Source organism: Phalaenopsis equestris, unplaced genomic scaffold, assembly GCF_001263595.1.
Source record: "Phalaenopsis equestris unplaced genomic scaffold, ASM126359v1 Scaffold000250, whole genome shotgun sequence".
NCBI lineage: Eukaryota > Viridiplantae > Streptophyta > Magnoliopsida > Asparagales > Orchidaceae > Phalaenopsis > Phalaenopsis equestris.
In genome coordinates, this window is record NW_018164692.1 from 507,133 (window position 1) to 526,820 (window position 19,688).

At 34.0% G+C, this 19,688-nt stretch overlaps 2 protein-coding genes across 2 annotated transcripts; both read left to right on the forward strand.

The window, feature by feature from the left end:
• Positions 1–3,927: 3,927 nt before the first annotated feature.
• Positions 3,928–8,118, forward strand: LOC110024147 (protein NETWORKED 2A-like). Its single transcript, XM_020723935.1, has 2 exons — positions 3,928–6,554; positions 7,741–8,118. The coding sequence occupies exon 1, from the start codon at positions 3,948–3,950 to the stop codon at positions 6,519–6,521; it is 2,574 nt and encodes an 857-aa protein (XP_020579594.1). The 5' UTR covers positions 3,928–3,947; the 3' UTR covers positions 6,522–6,554; positions 7,741–8,118.
• Positions 8,119–13,341: 5,223 nt separating this feature from the next.
• Positions 13,342–14,303, forward strand: LOC110024148 (transcription factor GHD7-like). Its single transcript, XM_020723936.1, has 3 exons — positions 13,342–13,518; positions 13,625–13,759; positions 14,034–14,303. Exons 1-3 carry the CDS (start codon positions 13,438–13,440, stop codon positions 14,271–14,273), a joined length of 456 nt encoding a protein of 151 aa, XP_020579595.1. The 5' UTR covers positions 13,342–13,437; the 3' UTR covers positions 14,274–14,303.
• The last annotated feature ends 5,385 nt before the right edge of the window (positions 14,304–19,688 follow it).

Genomic DNA, 19,688 nt, shown 5'->3' on the forward strand with positions numbered 1-19,688 from the left:
AATATATATATATATATCCTTTTGTTTTTGAATACATATATGTGTGAATCTATTATATACATAAACATCTACAAGGCTATGCTCAAACTAAACCTAATTAAAGTCTAAATGGAACTAAGCATTACCTAATCCATCGAGTTAAACTCAATGATGCTGAAACTAAACCTAATTAAAGTCCAAATGGAACTTAATCCACCGAGTTAAACTCAATGGAGAGAAACCTATCCAAATCCAAATCAAGCTAAAGCCCATCCTAAACCCAAAACCAAATACCCAAGTCTCACATGGTTCAATTGAGCTCACTTAATGAGCCTCAATACATTCTCCCTCCACAACAAGAGCTAACCCTCTCCCATAGCCAGCTCAACCGACCAAACCGGCCCAGGACCACTAACTCGGCTCAAAATCGAGCCCACATTGGTCCAAGTGATTGTTTGCGCACCACCTGCCCAAAAAAACTCAGCCTCTCACCCGCAACCATCTTAGGTTTTCTCCCAATCGATTAACCACCTCCCTCAGCTCACTCACGCCTCCCCTGGCCTCCCTGACCTCAACCAAAGATGCTAAGCTAAACCTAATAGCTACCTCCATTTATTCTATTCCATTGAGCCCACCGAGCTCAATTACTTTCAAGGGCATACTTGAGCTCAATTACTTTCAAAACTGTGTGTACAATCATCTATTCGATCAATTACTTACCATCCAAAGTCACTAGACATTTATCCCCTATCAGCTTCTCTATGGCGCCACACCTCACTAAATCATCTCAAATCTTATCGAAGTTAATGTTTTTCTTGGCTACCACCCATCCATAGGAGTAAATTGCAACCAAGATCTTTATCCTGTATCTTTTTAGGCTATCCATCCAAAATCAAAGTTTATAAGTTTTTCAACCCTAATATTGGTAAGTTGATCATAGCTAGACATATGATTTTCAACGAATCCATCATTTCTTACAAGGCCGTCTGTCATCCACCAAGCATTCCTCCAACACCTTACATCATTTCACCTCTACTTCTCATACCTACCTCCAATATGCAATCAACCCCATGTCTTCCTACATCTGTGCTGTCCCCCCAGCGCTCCAAACCGAAAAGCCCACTCTCAATTTACTCTGCCCCAAAAACCATTACTAAATGATTCTTCTTCTAGCATTAATCCTAACAGCCATCCTCCATCTATCAAACCTCCCACACCAAAAGATTCAATGGTCACTCGTTCAGAGATTGGTTCTCTCCCTAAGAAGGTGATTCTCAATCTCTTACACAATAAATCCCTAAAACAAGAACCGTGCAATTACAAGTAGGCTGTTAGATTTCTTCATTGGAAGTAAGCTATGGATGAAGAATTTCATGCCTTATAAAAACAACACACTTGGAAGCTTGTTCCCCCTCCAATTGATCAACCTATACTAGGAAGTAACTGGACTTACAAAATAAAACGTACCACCGATGGTTTAGTCGCTCGCTACAAAGCTTGATTAGTGACTTTAGGATATCAACAAGTGTTTGACCTTAACTATATAGACACTTTCATCCTCATAGCAAAATTATCTACAATACCACTCTTAATTATCATCACTCTTCATTATAAATGGAAAGTATGTCAAATGGATGTCTGAACGCATTCTTACATGGTCAACTTCAAGAAATTGTTATATGCATCAACCACCTGGTTACAAACCTCTACCCATCTCATGTATGTCTTCTACAAATAATTATCTTCGGTCTCAAACAAGGTCCAAGGCAGTGGAATACAACGTTCACCACTCATTTACTTAAATTCAGGTTCATCATAAGTGACGCTGATCCATCTCTTTACATCTACCATCATAACTCTCACCTGCTTTATCTTCTACTTTATGTAGATGATATTCTTCTCACTGGAAATGATATTGGTATGATGCAGCAACTTCAACAAGAATTACAACATCATTTCTCTATGAAAATTTTCGATTCAGTCTCTACTTTTCTTGGGATCAACATTACACACAAATCATATGGTTATCATCTCAATCAAACTATGTGCATGAAATACTTCGCCAAGTTGGAATGGCAACTTGTAAACCTATCTCTACTCCGCAAACCGTTTCTACCAAGTGTTTAACTGATTTTTCACCCATTCCATCTATATATGGGCAACTAGTCTACTCACTATAGTACCTCACCTTGACTAGAACATATATTATGGTTAATGTTAATTCACTCTCCCATAATCTTTTGAAACCCCTTCAATCTCATTATCAACTTTTTTAAGCGTCTCTTAAGATATCTTTACAACACCTCTGAATTTGGTTTACCATTTGAAGTAGGCTCTCTCACTCTTCACACCTATGTTGACGCAAGCTGGGCAGTGATGTGAATAACAGAAGATCTATCACTGAGTGTTGCACCATCATAGGTCCTAATATTCTTTCATGGACTGTGAAAAAACAACCAAATGTTGCTAGATTTTCAATTTAAGCTGAATACCAAGCTATATCTTTCGTTGTGACAGAAGTTCTATGGCTAAGGAGACTTCTCAAAGATTTTCAAGTTTCCAACCCTATACCTACAACAATTTATTGTAATAAAATGTCAGCCATGGCCAAAGCTAATAACCCCACTTTTCATGCTCGAACAAAACATATTGAAATAGACTATCATTTCATTAACGATCACATCCAGTCTAATGAAATTACAATACAGTCACGCCCATGAACAAACTAACAATATATCTTTTCAAACTCGGGCCAGCTTAAACAATTACAATATTAGAACATTTACACACAAGCCACTCAACTCATATGTATTTACATTCTTAACATTATAGACATCAATTTTTACATCCATACCACCCTATGCATGCATGAAAGAAACGCATTTTACTTTTTCAAAATAAAAAAGAAGGTATCTTTGATGTGATTCCGAAATTTAGCTGTAAATGGACGGGAATTGGGTGGCATGTATGTAAATGCCCCTAAACTGTCAAACGAAGCATAACCATCAGTACGACCCAATTCTGGCTTTGACCGCTCATTCTTCCTGTTATTTGCCTGTATTTTCTTCCCTTTTCTGGCTTATTCTTCTTCTTCCTCTTCCAATTCCTCCTCTCCTTCCTCTCTCTTCCGCAAAAAGAGAGGATGTTGCAGAGAGCAGCAAGCAATGCCTACTCATGGTGGTGGGCGAGCAATATCCGAACGAGGCAGTCCAGGTGGCTCGACAGCAATCTCCACGGTGAGTTCTTTCCCCTCCTTTTCTCTCTGTACATTTGAGCCAATATTACGTGCGGACGTCATACATGTCAATTGATAGTATTCTGATGATATTACATCACAATATAATCAGAATACTACTAATACGCACATATCTCGTCTGAATCTTTGCTATTTACAAAATGAGCACTATTGATAGTATTCCCGTGATATTACAAAATAATAACATCAGAATGTTACAAATCCCTACGTATCTCATCTAAATCTTTGTTTTTTACAAAATAAACACGATTGATAGTATTCTCGTGATATTACAACACAATAATACTACATATCCGCACCTATTTCATCTGAATCTTTGTTATTTACAAAAATGAATACACTTTTTTATCATTTTTTTCAAATTCGACTCGAATGCAACAATATGCAATAATATCCCAACTCACATCTTTCATTCTTATCAAATTCTCAATGATTTGATCGTGACATATGTAAATGTATCGATTCATAAGCTCAAAAAAATTAAATACAGGGTAAAACTCAAACCCATTTTTTTACATATTTTTATCAAATTTTTTATAGTTTAATCGTGACATACATAAATACATCAGTTGGGAATGTCTCTAGTGCCCTGTATGTAATTATCCCTATTATAAAATGTTATAAGAGAAACATTTATATAAGATATGAAATAAAGAGTGAGCGTTCTCAGTTATAAAGCTTATGAAACTTTATCTTCCATGTCTTTTCAGAAATGGAGGAGAAGGTGAAGAACATGATCAAGCTCATCGAAGTGGACGCCGACTCCTTCGGCAAAAAGGCAGAGATGTATTACCAGAAAAGACCTGAATTGATTCAATATGTCGAAGAGACATATCGAGCTTATAAAGCTCTGGCAGATCGATATGATCGAATTTCAGGCGATCTGCACAAGGCCAACCACAACCTTGCATCAGCTTTCCCCGGTCAGTTCGGGATGCATGACGATGATGATGAAGATGACTCCCCAAGAGAATTCACCACGATAGATACCAGTAAGCACAACAAGACACTGCGGATCAGCTCAAGAAACGAGAGGAGAGATGGAGTTTCTACTCTGAACAAGAATTGTAAGAAGGTTAGGCCAGGCATCACGAAAAAGAATGCGCAGGATGAAATAGATAGGCTGCAGAAAGAAATCCTCATTCTCCAGACAGAGAAAGAATTCATCGGGAGTTCCAATGAGAGCGGTCTGGCCAAGTTTTGGGAGATTGAAAATCAGATCACTGCTTTGCAAGATGAGGCATACACATTGCAAAAGGATTTAGGTGTAAGTTCTATGATTGCAGAGGACGAGGCCCGCGCTTTGATGGCCGCCGCTGCAATCACGTCGTGTGAAGAAAGCTTGGTCAGCTTGCAGGAACAACAGAAGAAATCGAGCGAAGAAGCGAACATAGAATCTAAGAGAATTAGGGAAGCGAGAAACAAACTACTGGCTCTCAAGGGAGAGAATTGCTTGCCAGACATGGAGGAGGAGATGTTTGGTAAAGAAACAAGCAAGACAGACAATGATGTGTTTCTCCTTGGAAATGAGGGACTGGACCCGTACTCCATGTGTCTGCAGGTGAAGCAACACTTCCAGATTAACTCTCACACATCAGATGTTGACCTTGTGGAACAGATTCATGAACTTGTTGAGAAAGTCATTAGATTGGAGGTAACAATCTCATCACAAAGAGCGCAGATAAAGAGCTTGAGGTTGGAGACTGATGAGCTTCATAGGCAAATTCGAGAATTGGAGGAAAATAAAGCTAATTTGATGATTGATTCCGAAGGTTTGAATGTTAGAATAAGGCAGGCAGATGTCGAGCTTCTTAGAATTCAGAATCTTGAGAAAAACATGCATGATGAGGAAGGGGTCCTTCAAACTCACTTTGCAGTGGCATTTAACAGTCTTAACAACATTTCAGAAAAATTACAGTCTAGCAGTCGTAGTTCAACTAAAAATATACAAAATTTGGAGAATAATAAAGAAGTTGAAGAGGAAAATAACTCCAGGGATGAAGGAGGTGATGCAGCTCAAAAGAATGAAGTCTTTGTGAAGGAGCAGGTTGAGCCTCATGCTGATTTACATTCTGATGAGGCTTTTTCTCAAATATTTGATTCTTTGGAGGAATCAAAAGCAGAACAACTTGATGGAAGGGCCTCATCATTAGTAGAGGATAATGAGCTTAAGGATGAAGAAGTTATTCATGGGGCGCAGAAGTTGCTTTATAATGAACCAGAAGACAAGCATAAAATGCTACTCTATGAGTACACAACGATTCTTCGAAATTACAAAGAGACAAAGAAGACACTAAGAGAAATGGAGAAGAAGAACAAAGAGCACCACTTTGAGATGATGACAGAGATTCAGGAGTTGAAGCGTATGAATGTTGTAAAAGATCAGGAAATAAGAGCTCTAAGGAAAAAACTATTCTCTCACACTCCTAATGGTGTGGCATGTTCTCGGAAAGGAAATAAAATGCAAAATAAAGAGGAGAATGGAAGCTTCATTAATGTAATTACAACCAAATCAGATTCTCCAGTTGGCATCAATGGATCTGAAGAGGAAGTCCAGCTATGCCATTCAAATCAGCAGCATACAACTTCACCTATAGAGGAAAAGTTCAAAGTTGAGCTTAACGCTCTTCTTGATGAAAACCTGGACTTCTGGCTAAGATTCAGTACATCTTATCATCAAATACAAAAGTTTGAAACATCCTTCAAGGAGCTGCAAGCTGACCTGAAGAAGCTCAAGGGTTCTAATAAAGAAGGTAGATCAGTTTCTGCGTCCCCAATGCATATATTAAAAGAAGACAAGCCATTTGATAAGAAACTGAGGGAGTTTCATACTGAGCTCCAGATTTGGTTAGAGCAGAATGAATTACTGAAAGGAGAGCTTCAACTAAAGTACCAAACTCTCTGCAACATCCGTAAAGAGATTTCAAAGGCTTCAAGGGACTCCGAAAATGAGGAATCCAAGCTAACTCCTTACCAATTTGCAAGTTTCCAGGGTGAGCTTCACAGCATGCAGCAGGAGAACAACAAAATTACAAAGGAGTTACAAACTGGTTTGGATCATGTGAAAGCAATTCAATCTGAGATTGTGAAGGCTCTCTCAATAATGAAGGAAAGCTTTGATCTTTTGGGCTCAAAGGAACAAAATGCTAGACACTTCGACACAAAATCTAAGGTTCCATTGAGAACATTTTTGTTTGGAGAAAGGCGAAAGAAGCCATCCTTCTTCTTATGCATAAGCCCAACACCAAACAGGCATCATGGTCACACAAATTTTGGGTCCCCTTGATCAGCAGAGATGGATTGGTGGTAATGGCTTGGGGTATGTTTTCTTTCTCCTATTATTTTTTGTTGTGGTGATAGGAGGCAGTATTACCTTTTCTATTGTATGTTGATTCGTCTAGGTTGCTAATGGAGAAGTTAACTTAATTTCCAAGTAGTATGCTTTTGTGTTGTGGGAATGATATGTGAAGTTCATTCGTTTTTTTTTAGATTATTTAAACAATGGAACTTCTCCTATTGATAAATTGAGAAGGATGAGTAGTTAAGAGCTGCTATAACTCATAGATTACTCACCTGGTTTAATGCTCTAACAAGGAAAGATCAATCTGGCAGAAGACTACAATAACAAGACATGGGTTCAGTTAGCGCAACCAAAGACTCCTAAGGTTCAAATTGATGGATAATTCACAATATAGACTTGAGAATTGAGATTTTATAATCAACTTGATTTCTTATGAAATCCTTTGACTCAGTGAATTCACATTGTTTGTGACTCGATTGAATATGTGTTTATGACTTGATCGTGCATTCTACTGGACAATTATTTAAAAAGTTGTCATCTTGAGGTATCAATTTGTATAGTTACAAATTTAGGTTAACAACTTTCTATTATTTGATAAAGCATTAATCAGTGCAACCAATTTAAAAGATTTAACAAAAAAAAAAAAAAAAAACTAAATTGATGTAAGAGGTATAACTAAGGCTTCTAGAAAAAGTATGTTCTTAAGTTTATAAATTCAAGCTATACTCGAGCTTGGCTTTCACTATGATTTTATTAATCAAAAGCCAAAGTGTTATAAGGGAAAAACTTACGTTGGCTTAATTAAACCTCTTAAACTCAGTCAAATAAGTTGTTCATTTTTATAAACAATAGAATAATTAGGATATAAATAATAGTTATTTATTTTTTTCTATACGATAAAAGTCACGGTCATTCGACTTGAACCCTTGGAAATGGATGGTCGTGATTTCAATTCCTACCTCTCGCTGAGGAAAAGTGGATGTTCACCGAAAAGCGCCTGATCTGGCTGATCCAATGGTCGGATCTTGACCTGAATTGATCCAAATGGATCAATGAGTCATGATCAAGCTTCTACCCTAAGCATTTGCATTGTATTTATGGCTTTGATATGTCCTAAATCATACTTCATTTCCTTAGTTTTTTATATTTATTTTTTTGATGAAAATGCACTTTAAAGGAAGATGTTCTTGTATTTTTCGTACAGGTATGGAGTGAACCAGGATGGAAAAGGAGCAAAAAAGAGCTGAACAGAGCAAATTAGGAGCTCACACAACTAGCTCCTATGCGCCAGCTCTCTGTACACCAAACCTAGAAGGCAACACACAGGAGTCAGTTCTGGGTGCCAATGCATGCCAGTTTTTCTGCAGTTGCTCAACTGCAAATTTGGAGTTATTTTTGGCAGTTTAAGGCCACTCAGATGAGGATTTAACACAAGGGGGCAGAGGAGAAATGAGAGGACGATCTGGAAAGTGCTGGGAGAAGCCAAGGAAGACGTAGAGAAGATTAGAGTTTGTATTTTTACCATCTCTCTTGAGTGATTGGTGAGGATCTTGAGAGAAGATTGTAAAGGAGAAGCATTACATCGGAGCAAGAAAGGCTTGGATACATTGTTGGAAGAAAAGCTAAGTATGGCTTTTACATTTGTTTTGTAACTGGTTGTGACACGTACTTAGTGAATTTGTTTAGTGATTTGATGATATTTTACATGTCTTCTTCATGCTTAGTGAGTAGGTTACCTTTACCTTTCTCTTGTGATGCATATGTAGGTTATGTAGGTTGTAAATATACTTCTAAAATCAATCTTATAATCTTAATGTGTTGGTTTTACTTCATGTTTTATTTATTAATCAATTTGGTCAATTGATGTGTTAAAACTTCCTGCAAACCCATAACGATCTGAGAGGACTATGGCTTTACCAACTAGAAAAAATCACATGAATTTATGGGTGAAGCCCAAACACCCTTTTGCTTTTGGGATTGTAGTTAACCTAGTAGAACTTGAAATTTATTAAATTCTATCCTTATCACATTTCTCGGTTATGCTCCTTAGAATAAAAATTATGTTATCAAAGTTAAGACTAACCATTCAAGATTTTAAAATTTACTGTTTTATTTCCTACACTTACTTTATTGCATGGCCTTCATCTTAGTTTTAAAATAATCATAAAATGCATGGATATTACCCTCAAGCATGTTAATAGGGTCTCCACACTTAGGATGCCTCAACTTACTACATATATACTCCATTACATGAGAAAAGTACTTTTGCTTTTCAAACCGACTAGCCTAGTATACGCCATTATACAATTTTTTGGTTAGGGTGTTGGAGGCTTTCCTTATCCATACAAGATTATAAGTCCTTTGTTGGGTGGCTTAGCTTTGTAGCTAAGTCATCTATTTCTTCTCCCTTATATATAGTTTTCCTATCCATACTCTTGATAGGGATACTCCTTATTCAACCTTATTTGTCTAGATAGATTGATATATGCTTAGAATCTTTTTCATCAGTTTCGGGTTTATTGATTCTTCAAGACAATGAAACACATGGGCTACTGATGAAGTGATCCCCAATTAGGTTGCATCAACTACCTTCACAACTTAGTAGGTAAAAGGTCTTAAAAGTCATTTCCATGGAGCCTCGACCCGACTATCTCTACCATATAGGTTTGTTTTTGATCTACATGTTGATCTACCTCTTTTAGACATAATTTTTCCTTTTTTTCAGTCTCTTATAAACATGTACTGAAGGCCCTCTTCGTTCAATGGTGTGTACTAGTGATGTCACAGTAATTTTCCCTCTTATTGATGGTTTACTTATGCCTTGATGATTGGAGTATCTCCCATAATGGGATATCCTTAGTTTCTCCCTTATATATAGTTTTCCTATCCATACTCTTGATAGGGATACTCCTTATTCAACCTTATTTGTCTAGATAGATTGATATATGCTTAAAATCTTTTTCATCAGTTTCGGGTCTATTGATTCTTCAAGACAATGAAACACATGGGCTACTGATGAAGTGATCCCCAATTAGGTTGCATCAACTACCTTCACAACTTAGTAGGTAAAAGGTCTTAAAAGTCATTTCCATGGAGCCTCGACCCGACTATCTCTACCATATAGGTTTGTTTTTGATCTACATGTTGATCTACCTCTTTTAGACATAATTTTTCCTTTTTTTCAGTCTCTTATAAACATGTACTGAAGGCCCTCTTCGTTCAATGGTGTGTACTAGTGATGTCACAGTAATTTTCCCTCTTATTGATGGTTTACTTATGCCTTGATGATTGGAGTATCTCCCATAATGGGATATCCTTAGTTTCTTATACTTTAGAACAACCTTATGCAAACACAACAACTCTTATCATGAGTTTTCTTGAGTATTCCACGATATGTAATTTGACCATGAGGATATGTCTTCGTAGGTTGTCACTTTGAATCTCTAACAAAATAAATTTGATTTTGTATTATGGTTTGGCTACGAAGCTCTTTGTATAAGAACTTTCTTGTTGCTTTTCAAGATTTAAGTACTATATGATTTACTTTAGACAGTTCTTTTGTGGTTTATGTCAAGAGAACTTATATATATATATATATATATATATATATATATATGTATGTATGTATATATATATTTAGAAGCCCTCTATAGGCAGAATGATTCTTTTGATTTATAAGGGTGGCCTACTAAGAGGGAACTGGAGAAAGATGAATGCAGTGGAAATCATTTTGGATATAACAAAAAGGTATGCAAATAGGGAGAAAAAAAATCAATAAATTTGTATGTTATTTAAAAACTATATAATAGACTTATCACCTAAAATATTAACAAGGCAAATGTTGCAGGACACCCACACCATTAATTAAGAAGAAAAAAAATACAACCCCATCATTCACATGTTTAGCAAGGTAAACTATAATGTGGAGATTGATTTAGAAAGTGTCATGTAAATATGGGAGGATTTAAGGAGTAAGAGGGGGCACTAAACCCACAATACTGATTAATAAGGTAACTCTTACAAACCATCATCCACCAATTATCAAGGTAACCTGTAATGTAAAAACTAATTTAGAATCCACCCATACTTGGCATATTGTAATTACCTTGCATTGAAATTTTTCCTTGTATTTAAGAAATAATTATTTTTCTAATGGTAAGGACGAAAATTTTAATGAGAAATTAAAACCCTTAATAAGAAAATGCTACTCAACTTAGATTGCCACTTAATCAATATGTCTAGTTGATATTTTTGTCTTATTTTTTCTTATAGGGAACTTTATGTAAGATTTTAAAAGAGTATGTCTAACCTTGTATTTCGTGATTTTATTGAAAGAAGAGAGGAAATGATCAAGTTTCTACATGCCATCAAGAGAAAAGGCCAAAGAGGTGCAAGTTATTCAGAAGTTTTAATAATGGATTTTTTTTTTATATAAACTAAGAAGCATATGGAGAACATATTGATGGATTAATTTAGCTTTAGGAAATGGGGTAACTCCTTTAACTAAGTTGAACTAATTAACATGTTTTAAGCATGAAACATAATGCACCATCTTCATTTTATTTCAATTTCATGTATCAAGCATTGAAATTTACTAGCAAGCTTCAAATAAAGACCACCAAGTCCCAAAATATAAAGTTCAATAAAAACATTCCAACACAAGAGTTATTGAACATGTGGTATAGCTAAGCAAAGCCATATGATTAAATTAACTTTTTATAAACATCAATTTCCACATTGAATAGCCATGCACTATCCACCTTTCTTTGCTAAATTAGCTTCATTAACCAGATGTGTACAAGAATAATCTAATAAGTATAATATAAATTTCTTTGTCTAGTTCTTAAGTGTTGTTGGTGCTTATACTTAATTCCTCATTAAGAATTTTTGTTGTCGATTGCAATGTTGACACTTTATTATATATTAATATGTTTTCTTATTTAAAATCTCTTAAGTTACTTGAAAAAGCTCTTAACGATATGTTGTCGAATTATAATGGATTGCATCTGCTTTTTGATTGATAAGATCAATTTTTTTGGTTTAAAATTAGAGTTTTCGTTAATTAGGATTTACTATTGTAAATCATTTTCTCAATTATTATGTTGCTAACTTGTTAGTTAATTAACTATAGGCTGCAAAATCAACAAAGTTATTCATCTCCTTAACTATGCCAATAAGTGCACTACAATGTCTTGTATCACCATTTCTCTTTGCTACATTTAATGTTTTATTGATAATTAAAGTTGCTAAATACATCTATGTGACCATGAAATCATAGTCATTAGTAGCTAGATTTCTATCATAGCATGGATGTTAGTCAATTAAGAATAAATAAAGTCCTAAATGAATATGCATTGAATCTTGATCTTTTTGGATCATCAAAACTCTAATGAATATCTTTTTGGTATTTAAGTAATTTGAAAAGATTGTGTTGTTTCTTACTTTATTAACAAGTACCATTTTAGTTTATTCAAACATGCAAGTTTTCAATATAAGGCTAATAATGATTATTGGTCACAGTTAAGTTCGATATTGATGTAAGAAAAAAATGTTTAAGCTAAAAGTTAGTTGTTGCAAAACTTATTGCTCCAATTAATTTTATCTCAAAAATGAATTAATTCTAATTTATGACTAGATTTTTTTAAATGAATTAAGCTGATTCTGACATCATTAATATCTATGCTTTAAATAAAAAAGAAAAAAAGGAATATATGTAAATAGAAAATGCTATAACATACTATCCAAAAAAAAAAAAATATTAAAAAAGATTAAAATTAGACTTATAATTCAAAGATATTTATGTTTCATGCTTTTTTATAAAGATTAAAATATTTGATTTAAAAAAGAGATGGTGTAAACTAGATTGAAGTTGCCCAACTAGGCCTTGAATATGAGTCTAAAAAATATTGGAAACATTTATTGTGAAGATCAAAAAGTCCACCATCACGATCGACATCATCTTGTTGCATGTATTCAAAGTGATCACTGAAGTATATGCAGTTTGGTTTAATTCCAGAAGCAACTATATGATGCAATCAAAATGTTTAGTTATGACCTACAAATAAAGAGTAATCCCCCAAAACATTGATGGAAAACCATTGAGAGTAAGAACAAGAAGACATATCAATAGTTTGCACAAACTTGAACACTGAGATCTTGGTTATCTTTATTGAATCAATTCCACCCAGCACCCTCTCAATTCCTAGATGACTTTCCAACAAAAAATGCAATATAAACCTTACAGTGAAGTTTTCCAGAAATTTGATAGTCTTATCGGGCAAATCAATCGAACATCTTATAGAACAAAATCAAAGGTCAATACCATCGAGAAATGTGTGATTGTGTAGAACCTTTGTTTTCTACATGATAGTAAACAATCTTCAAATTCCTCTCTACAAAAAATAATCCCTATTCATGATCCTTCCCATTGAAGACAACTTTGGTATGATACTTTTAAGAGTATTTAAATTAGATTTAATGTGAATCCAGCCAAACACAATAAATAGTTTAAATAAATAATGTGTTAAGTTAAATCTAATTTTGCTTCTTTTTTTATTAAATCCTGATTTACTAAATCCACTTATTATTTAGATTTAATGAATTTAGTGCAGGAAAAAAATATTTTGAATAAATTTATGCGAAATATATCAATTAAATTTAATTGGATTTAACCTCGATTAAACCAATCATCATTTCAAATTTAATAATTTTTTAATTTAATAAATTCATATTTATCTAATTTAATAAATTCTATTTGGTTCACAGCCACACGCCTCTAAGGCTCCACCACTTAAAACCGATATAATCCTCTCCCCCTCGCCCTCCCTTTCTCCATCATCACCACCTCTCCTAGCGAATCTCCCTTCCTTCTCGCCGGCGTTGAGCTGCTGAAACCATAAATATGTTCAAATTCTCTTATGCTACCCCTTCTTCCACTTCGCTCCCTTTCATTGACTTCGAAGTTTGCTCCGGCGATCTCCAAGTATGCATACATCTTTGATTCACTATCTTCTTCGTCAAAGAAAAAAAAGTGATCTTTTTTACTGTGATTTTGATTCTGATATTGAGATAAAAATCTCGTTTTTCAGCATATGAACGCTTCCCTATGCTCCGGCGCGACCTCCGGCATGAAGGTCGAGCGCTACAGCGCCAAAGATCGGCGGGAGAGGATTGAGAGGTACCGGAACAAGAGAAACCAGAGGAACTTCCGCAAGAAGATAACTGTAAGTGGTATCCTCTTTCCCCAGTTTTCAAATACTAATTTGATTTTGACTCCTTTACTTCAAAACATAATCTAAACTGAATCAAATTTTTAGCTCATTAAGTAAAGAAATTAAATTTACATCGAAAATCAGTTCTTAAAGTTTTAGATAGAGTTGATGTTTATCGATGAAGCACATTAGCAAGAATTTTCAGCACCCCTTGCTAAAATCAGGATTCATACTTTCCTCATTCCCATGTTAAAAAAGTTTGATTTTTAAGAATGTTTGGGTGCAGTACGCTTGCAGGAAAGCATTAGCTGATAGCCGGCCGAGAGTGAGGGGGAGGTTTGCGAGGAACGATGATGCAGAGCTAGAAACAGAGTCGTCGGAGAAGGGCAGAACTTGTGGTGATTGGCGGAGAAAAATGAAGGCGGTGCTGATGGCCGCCGGCGAGGAAGATGATGATGATGAAGATCTCTTGGTGGGCTTGGAAAACGCCTTATTTATGAACCTGAACTGCGCTGCTCTTTCTTGAGCTAATATGAAGTTGGTTGTTTTTACAATATTTATTTTAGAATTGAAGTTGAATATAAATAAAAAAATAATAATATTTGTAAAAGACTGATAAAAAAGTGATGTACTTTTTATCTTTTGCTTTATTTTTTGATATTTTTACTAAAATAAAATCAATATAAAGTTCATATTTCAACAAGATGCATTGTCCTTCTTGTGTTAGACAATTTGCTTTTGATCTGTATTTGGATCTTAATTTTGGAAGTTAGTCGGAGTTAGTTGAAATATGATGTCTGACTTTTGTATGTCATGCATGCATTTATTTGAGTTGTATTAAATTTGCATAAATACAACACAATTCTCATGTATTTATCCAACACATAAATAATCATCTTTCTTTTTCTTACATTTGGGCTAATTAAATTGTAAATATACACACAATTTATATACAAAATATAAAGATTATAGCTACTTTCTAATCATAAAGATTGAAAATCATTTCTCACTCCATGTTAGTCTAAATTCCATCATAAAAGAATTGATTGATATATAATTTCGATTAAATAACATGTTGCGGGTTTTTTTAATGAGATTCAGTCATTTTTTAAGTATTTTTTAGGCATTAGGGCAATTGAAGGAAGGAGCTTATGTTTAGTGGCATTTTGTAGAAGGAATAGTATATTGCATGAGAAGATGAGAAATCTTGTGAAATATCACATTTTATTTGTATGGAAGGATACTCGTGTACCTTCATTGTCTTCTCAACATCATTAATTGTGCAAAGTGAATTCTCAAACTTTTTTTCTTAAAATTATGCACATTATTTTCAACAAATGTGATACGTGTTTGTGCACCGATTGCACTTTTCTCCGGCTCCTGTTTTTCGCTTTCTTTTGCTTTGTTAGATGGAACAATATTCAATCTTGATTTTATCAACATGTCATGTCATTCTTCATTTTTTTCTCTCTCCTCTAACCTTCATAAAGTCATATTTTCTAGAGGTATAATATTTATTGGCATTTTTCCACTTCCCATCACAATTATGCTCACATATCTAAATAATTTTTCCCTCTCCCTTCCTCATCCCCAATCCTCTCTTTTCGGGGTTTTCTTCCTAATTCCTTACACATGAAACATGAGAGAGCATACCAATGATGTTTTGGGATTGACTCATAAAATCTATTTAAATTGAAATGATGTTTTATAGACCAAGATGCCAACCCCAAAGAGTTCATTTTGTTTTTTGCTAACCACGTTGAGGGAGAAGTCTCATTCTTGAGGAATGTTTTTTGTTCATCGGAGGAAAAAGGAGAACTTGCTCTTATAGACTGTATCTAGTAAAAAACCTTCTATGAAACTCCAATTGCTATTATTAAAAAGAAGATTACAATTTAATCTTTAGATCTGCAGAACATTAATAAATTATTTTTACATATGAAATTAGATTTGCATAAAACTCATTACTTTTGTGCAAACATAAAGTTTATTTCAAATGCCTTAGATCACAACACAAACATATTGATCAAAAACTTAGTGGGTAATTCACAATTGGTCAAAGTGTAATCAATGATTCTATATAAAAAAAAAAACTTATTACTGTCCACATCTCTTGGGATGAAATCATATAGTAGACTTCTTAGCAAAATGCAGATAACCTCACTCCACTTCCATTCAAGTCCTAGAACATCTATCAATGTAATGATGGTACATGTTCATAAATATATTTTTTTTCTTTCTTTAAAACACTTTTCCTATATTTTTGAAAGATTCTTTCGTTTGAGCTGTTCAAATATTTGGCTAAGATGGTGGTTGGGCACTTATCTACAATGCATATTGATATTTTATCTATAAAAGACGCCATACAAAAAAAAAATTATCCTACCCCAAAAGTAGCCTAAATTGCCAAAGTTTATATAAATCATAAGAAGTCCTTAATGAAATCCATTCTAATTAGCACAAAAATGATTCACGAAAACAAACTTCACAATCAAGTCAAGCAAGCAAGGCTATTATTTACTCATCCTTCACTGAGATGCTAAAAAATAAGCAAAAATTTTGTTAAAGCTTCCAACTAAATATATTATTTCACCAACGAAGTCAACAATTACACATGAACAATGCTAAGCACTTTTGAAGACTACTTTAAATTAAAGCATATATTCTACTCAAAATATACATACTCGCTCATATCTCATCTTATTAGTTGAATACTTCGTCATAAGTCGCCTATACTTGAAAAAAAAGAGTTGAAAGTCAATAAAAGCAAGGTGATCATTTGCCCCTATACTCAAACAACTTATAGTGATACGCCTTCGATCAAGATTAAAACATCTTATTAATGCTAGCAAATATTCACTTAATACTACCTTATAAAACATAAGTAGTTTCATAACATGACCTCTAAAAGGCACAATTGTGGGAGCACCAATGTTCTTTTTTTGTTTACATTTATGAATTTATTGTCTACTTTCTTTTCTCCAATGCATCACTTGAAATTATTGCTAAACCCTTAATGTAGTAGATGTAGGCCATTTTTATTAATCCACCATGAATCATTGTGCTCATTTTGTCATATTATTTCCCCCTTTCTATCTCATCTTAAAATAAGAGTTTAATTTAGCTATTTTTTTCTCTTTTAATTGAACTATCATATTATTTGAGTGATGCCTCTTGCCCTTCCCTATGCCCATTTGGTCTTTCCATCTCTCATTTGAGCATTGAATCAATCCTTTGGAGGATTCCTTACAATTTATTTATACTTTATTCCATTTTATCTTTAAAATCCTAATCAAAACATTAGAGCATATTCTCTTGCCATTCAATGAAGATGATAACACAGATAAAATTAAGGGACAAAATTATATATTTTAATGAAAAACACATTAACAAAATATAATTAATTATTAGAGAAACAAACACATTGGGCCTAGCATGAAGCCAGAGTATCGAGCTTCAAAGACTTTTAACTATATATATATAGGTGTAAACGAGCCGAACACGAGTGAGCTCAGGCTTAACTTGTGTTCAGCTCGTTTATATTTCGAGCTCAAAAAGTGTGTTCGTGTTCAGCTCGTATCGTTTGCTTTGCGAGCCGAATACGAGCCGTTCACGAACAAAGAGAAGTTTTGATAAGTAGTTTTGACAACTCTAAACATGCAGTCATAAAATATTAAGAATTGAGGAAAAATTTAAAACATCATTTGAATCTAATTTAATAATTTTTATTTTATTTTCTTAATTAATGCTCTTAATTGATTATAAATCTTTGTAGCCTTGTAACCAATTAATTTTATAAAAAATACTACTAATCAATTATATATATATAATTGATTATTAGTATTTCGAGCCAAAACGAGCCGAACACGAGCTTCTTAACGAGCCGAAACAAGTTGTTCGCGTACAACGAGCCGTTTTGACAGCCCTATATATATATATATATATATAAAATTAACTGATTAATTAAAATCAACTCAAACTCATTAAAAGCCCTAACTTTCACATGGAAGTTCTTGATTTTGTGAGTGTGGGAATTGATTAAAGAACAACTCATGTTTTTATATGATACGAGAATTATAAAATCAAAGCGCTAATTAAACTTTTGTGTATAGCGAGGATCACCCAAATGAGAGAGTATTACATCTATCGTCCGGACGCCGAGCTGCGTCCGGGTGACGACATCTCTGTATCACGGCATTCGCTTGGACGCAGCTCGGCGTTCGGACGGCGGACGTAATAATTTTTCCACCTAAATAGCCATGACAAACACACTCGATTTTTAGCACTGCAAGACAAACGGTCACTGTTGTTAATCGGTTTGAATCAATTGATTTTAAAATCGATCAAAACAATTACAATCCAAATTTAATTTTTTTTTAAAAATTTAGTTGTTAGTTAGAGTTCAATTATATACAAACATCGAGAATTAAATGGCTTACATGTGTAATATCAATTTAATTTCAGGAATTTTCTATTTAATTTCAAAAAAAAATTATTTATTCAATTAATTGAAAATTAAAATCAAACCAGAAACCGAAAATTGAACATTGAATTTTTAGAATCAAAAATTATTTTGGAAATCAAACTGAATCAATCAAATTTGTTCAAGTTTGACCAAATAATGCTCAACCTTAAATTTAAATATTAAGAGAAAATAAGCGCTTTCGCTATATTCATCTGGTCATTGCTGCCTTCTTGAGTAGGGGTGTAAACGAGCCGAACACGAGCCGTTCACGAACAAAAAGTCATTTTGACAAACCTAATCACGTAGCTATAAGATGTTAAGGATTGAGGCAAGATCTAAAACATCATTTGAAACTAATATAATAATTTGTATTCTATTTTCTTAATTAATAATTTTAATTGATTATAAATCTTTGTAGCCTTGTAGTTAATTAATTTTTTTAAAAATACTACTCATCAAAGATATACATACATGTGTGTGTGTGTGATAATTTTAAAAATACATTTAATTTTTTTGGGGCATTTACATACATACCGCCTAATTCTTATGTATTTAATTGCATATCCAACACCTAAAATTTATTTTTTACGAAGACGCCATCAAGGAATTTCCATCATATAAGACAAACCTCGAGGAGTGACTAGAATCTCGAGATAAATTTTTTTAGCAAGAAATGTTAAAACTTTCGATCGAAAGCCATCTAAAATTCTAATTTCATCAAACTTATGGTCAAACTAACTGGCTCAATGAGACGAATCTAACATAAGCAAAATTTATGCAATCCGAGGCAATTAAGCCCATATCAAGGCATTAAACTATTTGCTGGAGCTTTCACGCATAATTAGAAGATCAAAGGAATTCCAAATCTGGCATGCTTATAGTCATATCGAGAGTCTCGACAAGACGAATCCAACGAGCCCAAGATTGCTCAATTATGAGATCTTTAAAGTACTTAAATGTTAATCAATTGCCAACAAATCAATGCAATCTCTTCGGGTCGTTCGATCAGAATGATATGAATTTCTTTCTTATTTGTAACCTAGACTCTATAGATAGAGCATTACTCCAGAGCCAAAAAAGACCAAAGCTTGGAAGATGAGCAAGAGTCTTGCTTTGCTTCTACACCATAGATCCCATGAATGCCTCTCTAGGGGTGTAAATGAGTCGAACACGAGCGAGCCCAGACTCAGCACGTTTATATTTCGAGCTTAAAAAGTGTGTTCGTGTTCGTCTATTTTGCTTAGCGAGCCGAACACGAGCCGTTCACGAACAAGAAGTCATTTTGACAACCCTAATCACGTAGCCATAAGATGTTAAGGATTGGGGCAATGTTTAAAAATCATTTGAATCTAAATTAATAATTTTTATTCTATTTTCTTCATTAATACTTTTAATTGATTATATATTTTCTTAGGCTTGTAGTCAATTAATTTTTTTAAAAAATACTACTATCCGTCAGATATATATATATATATA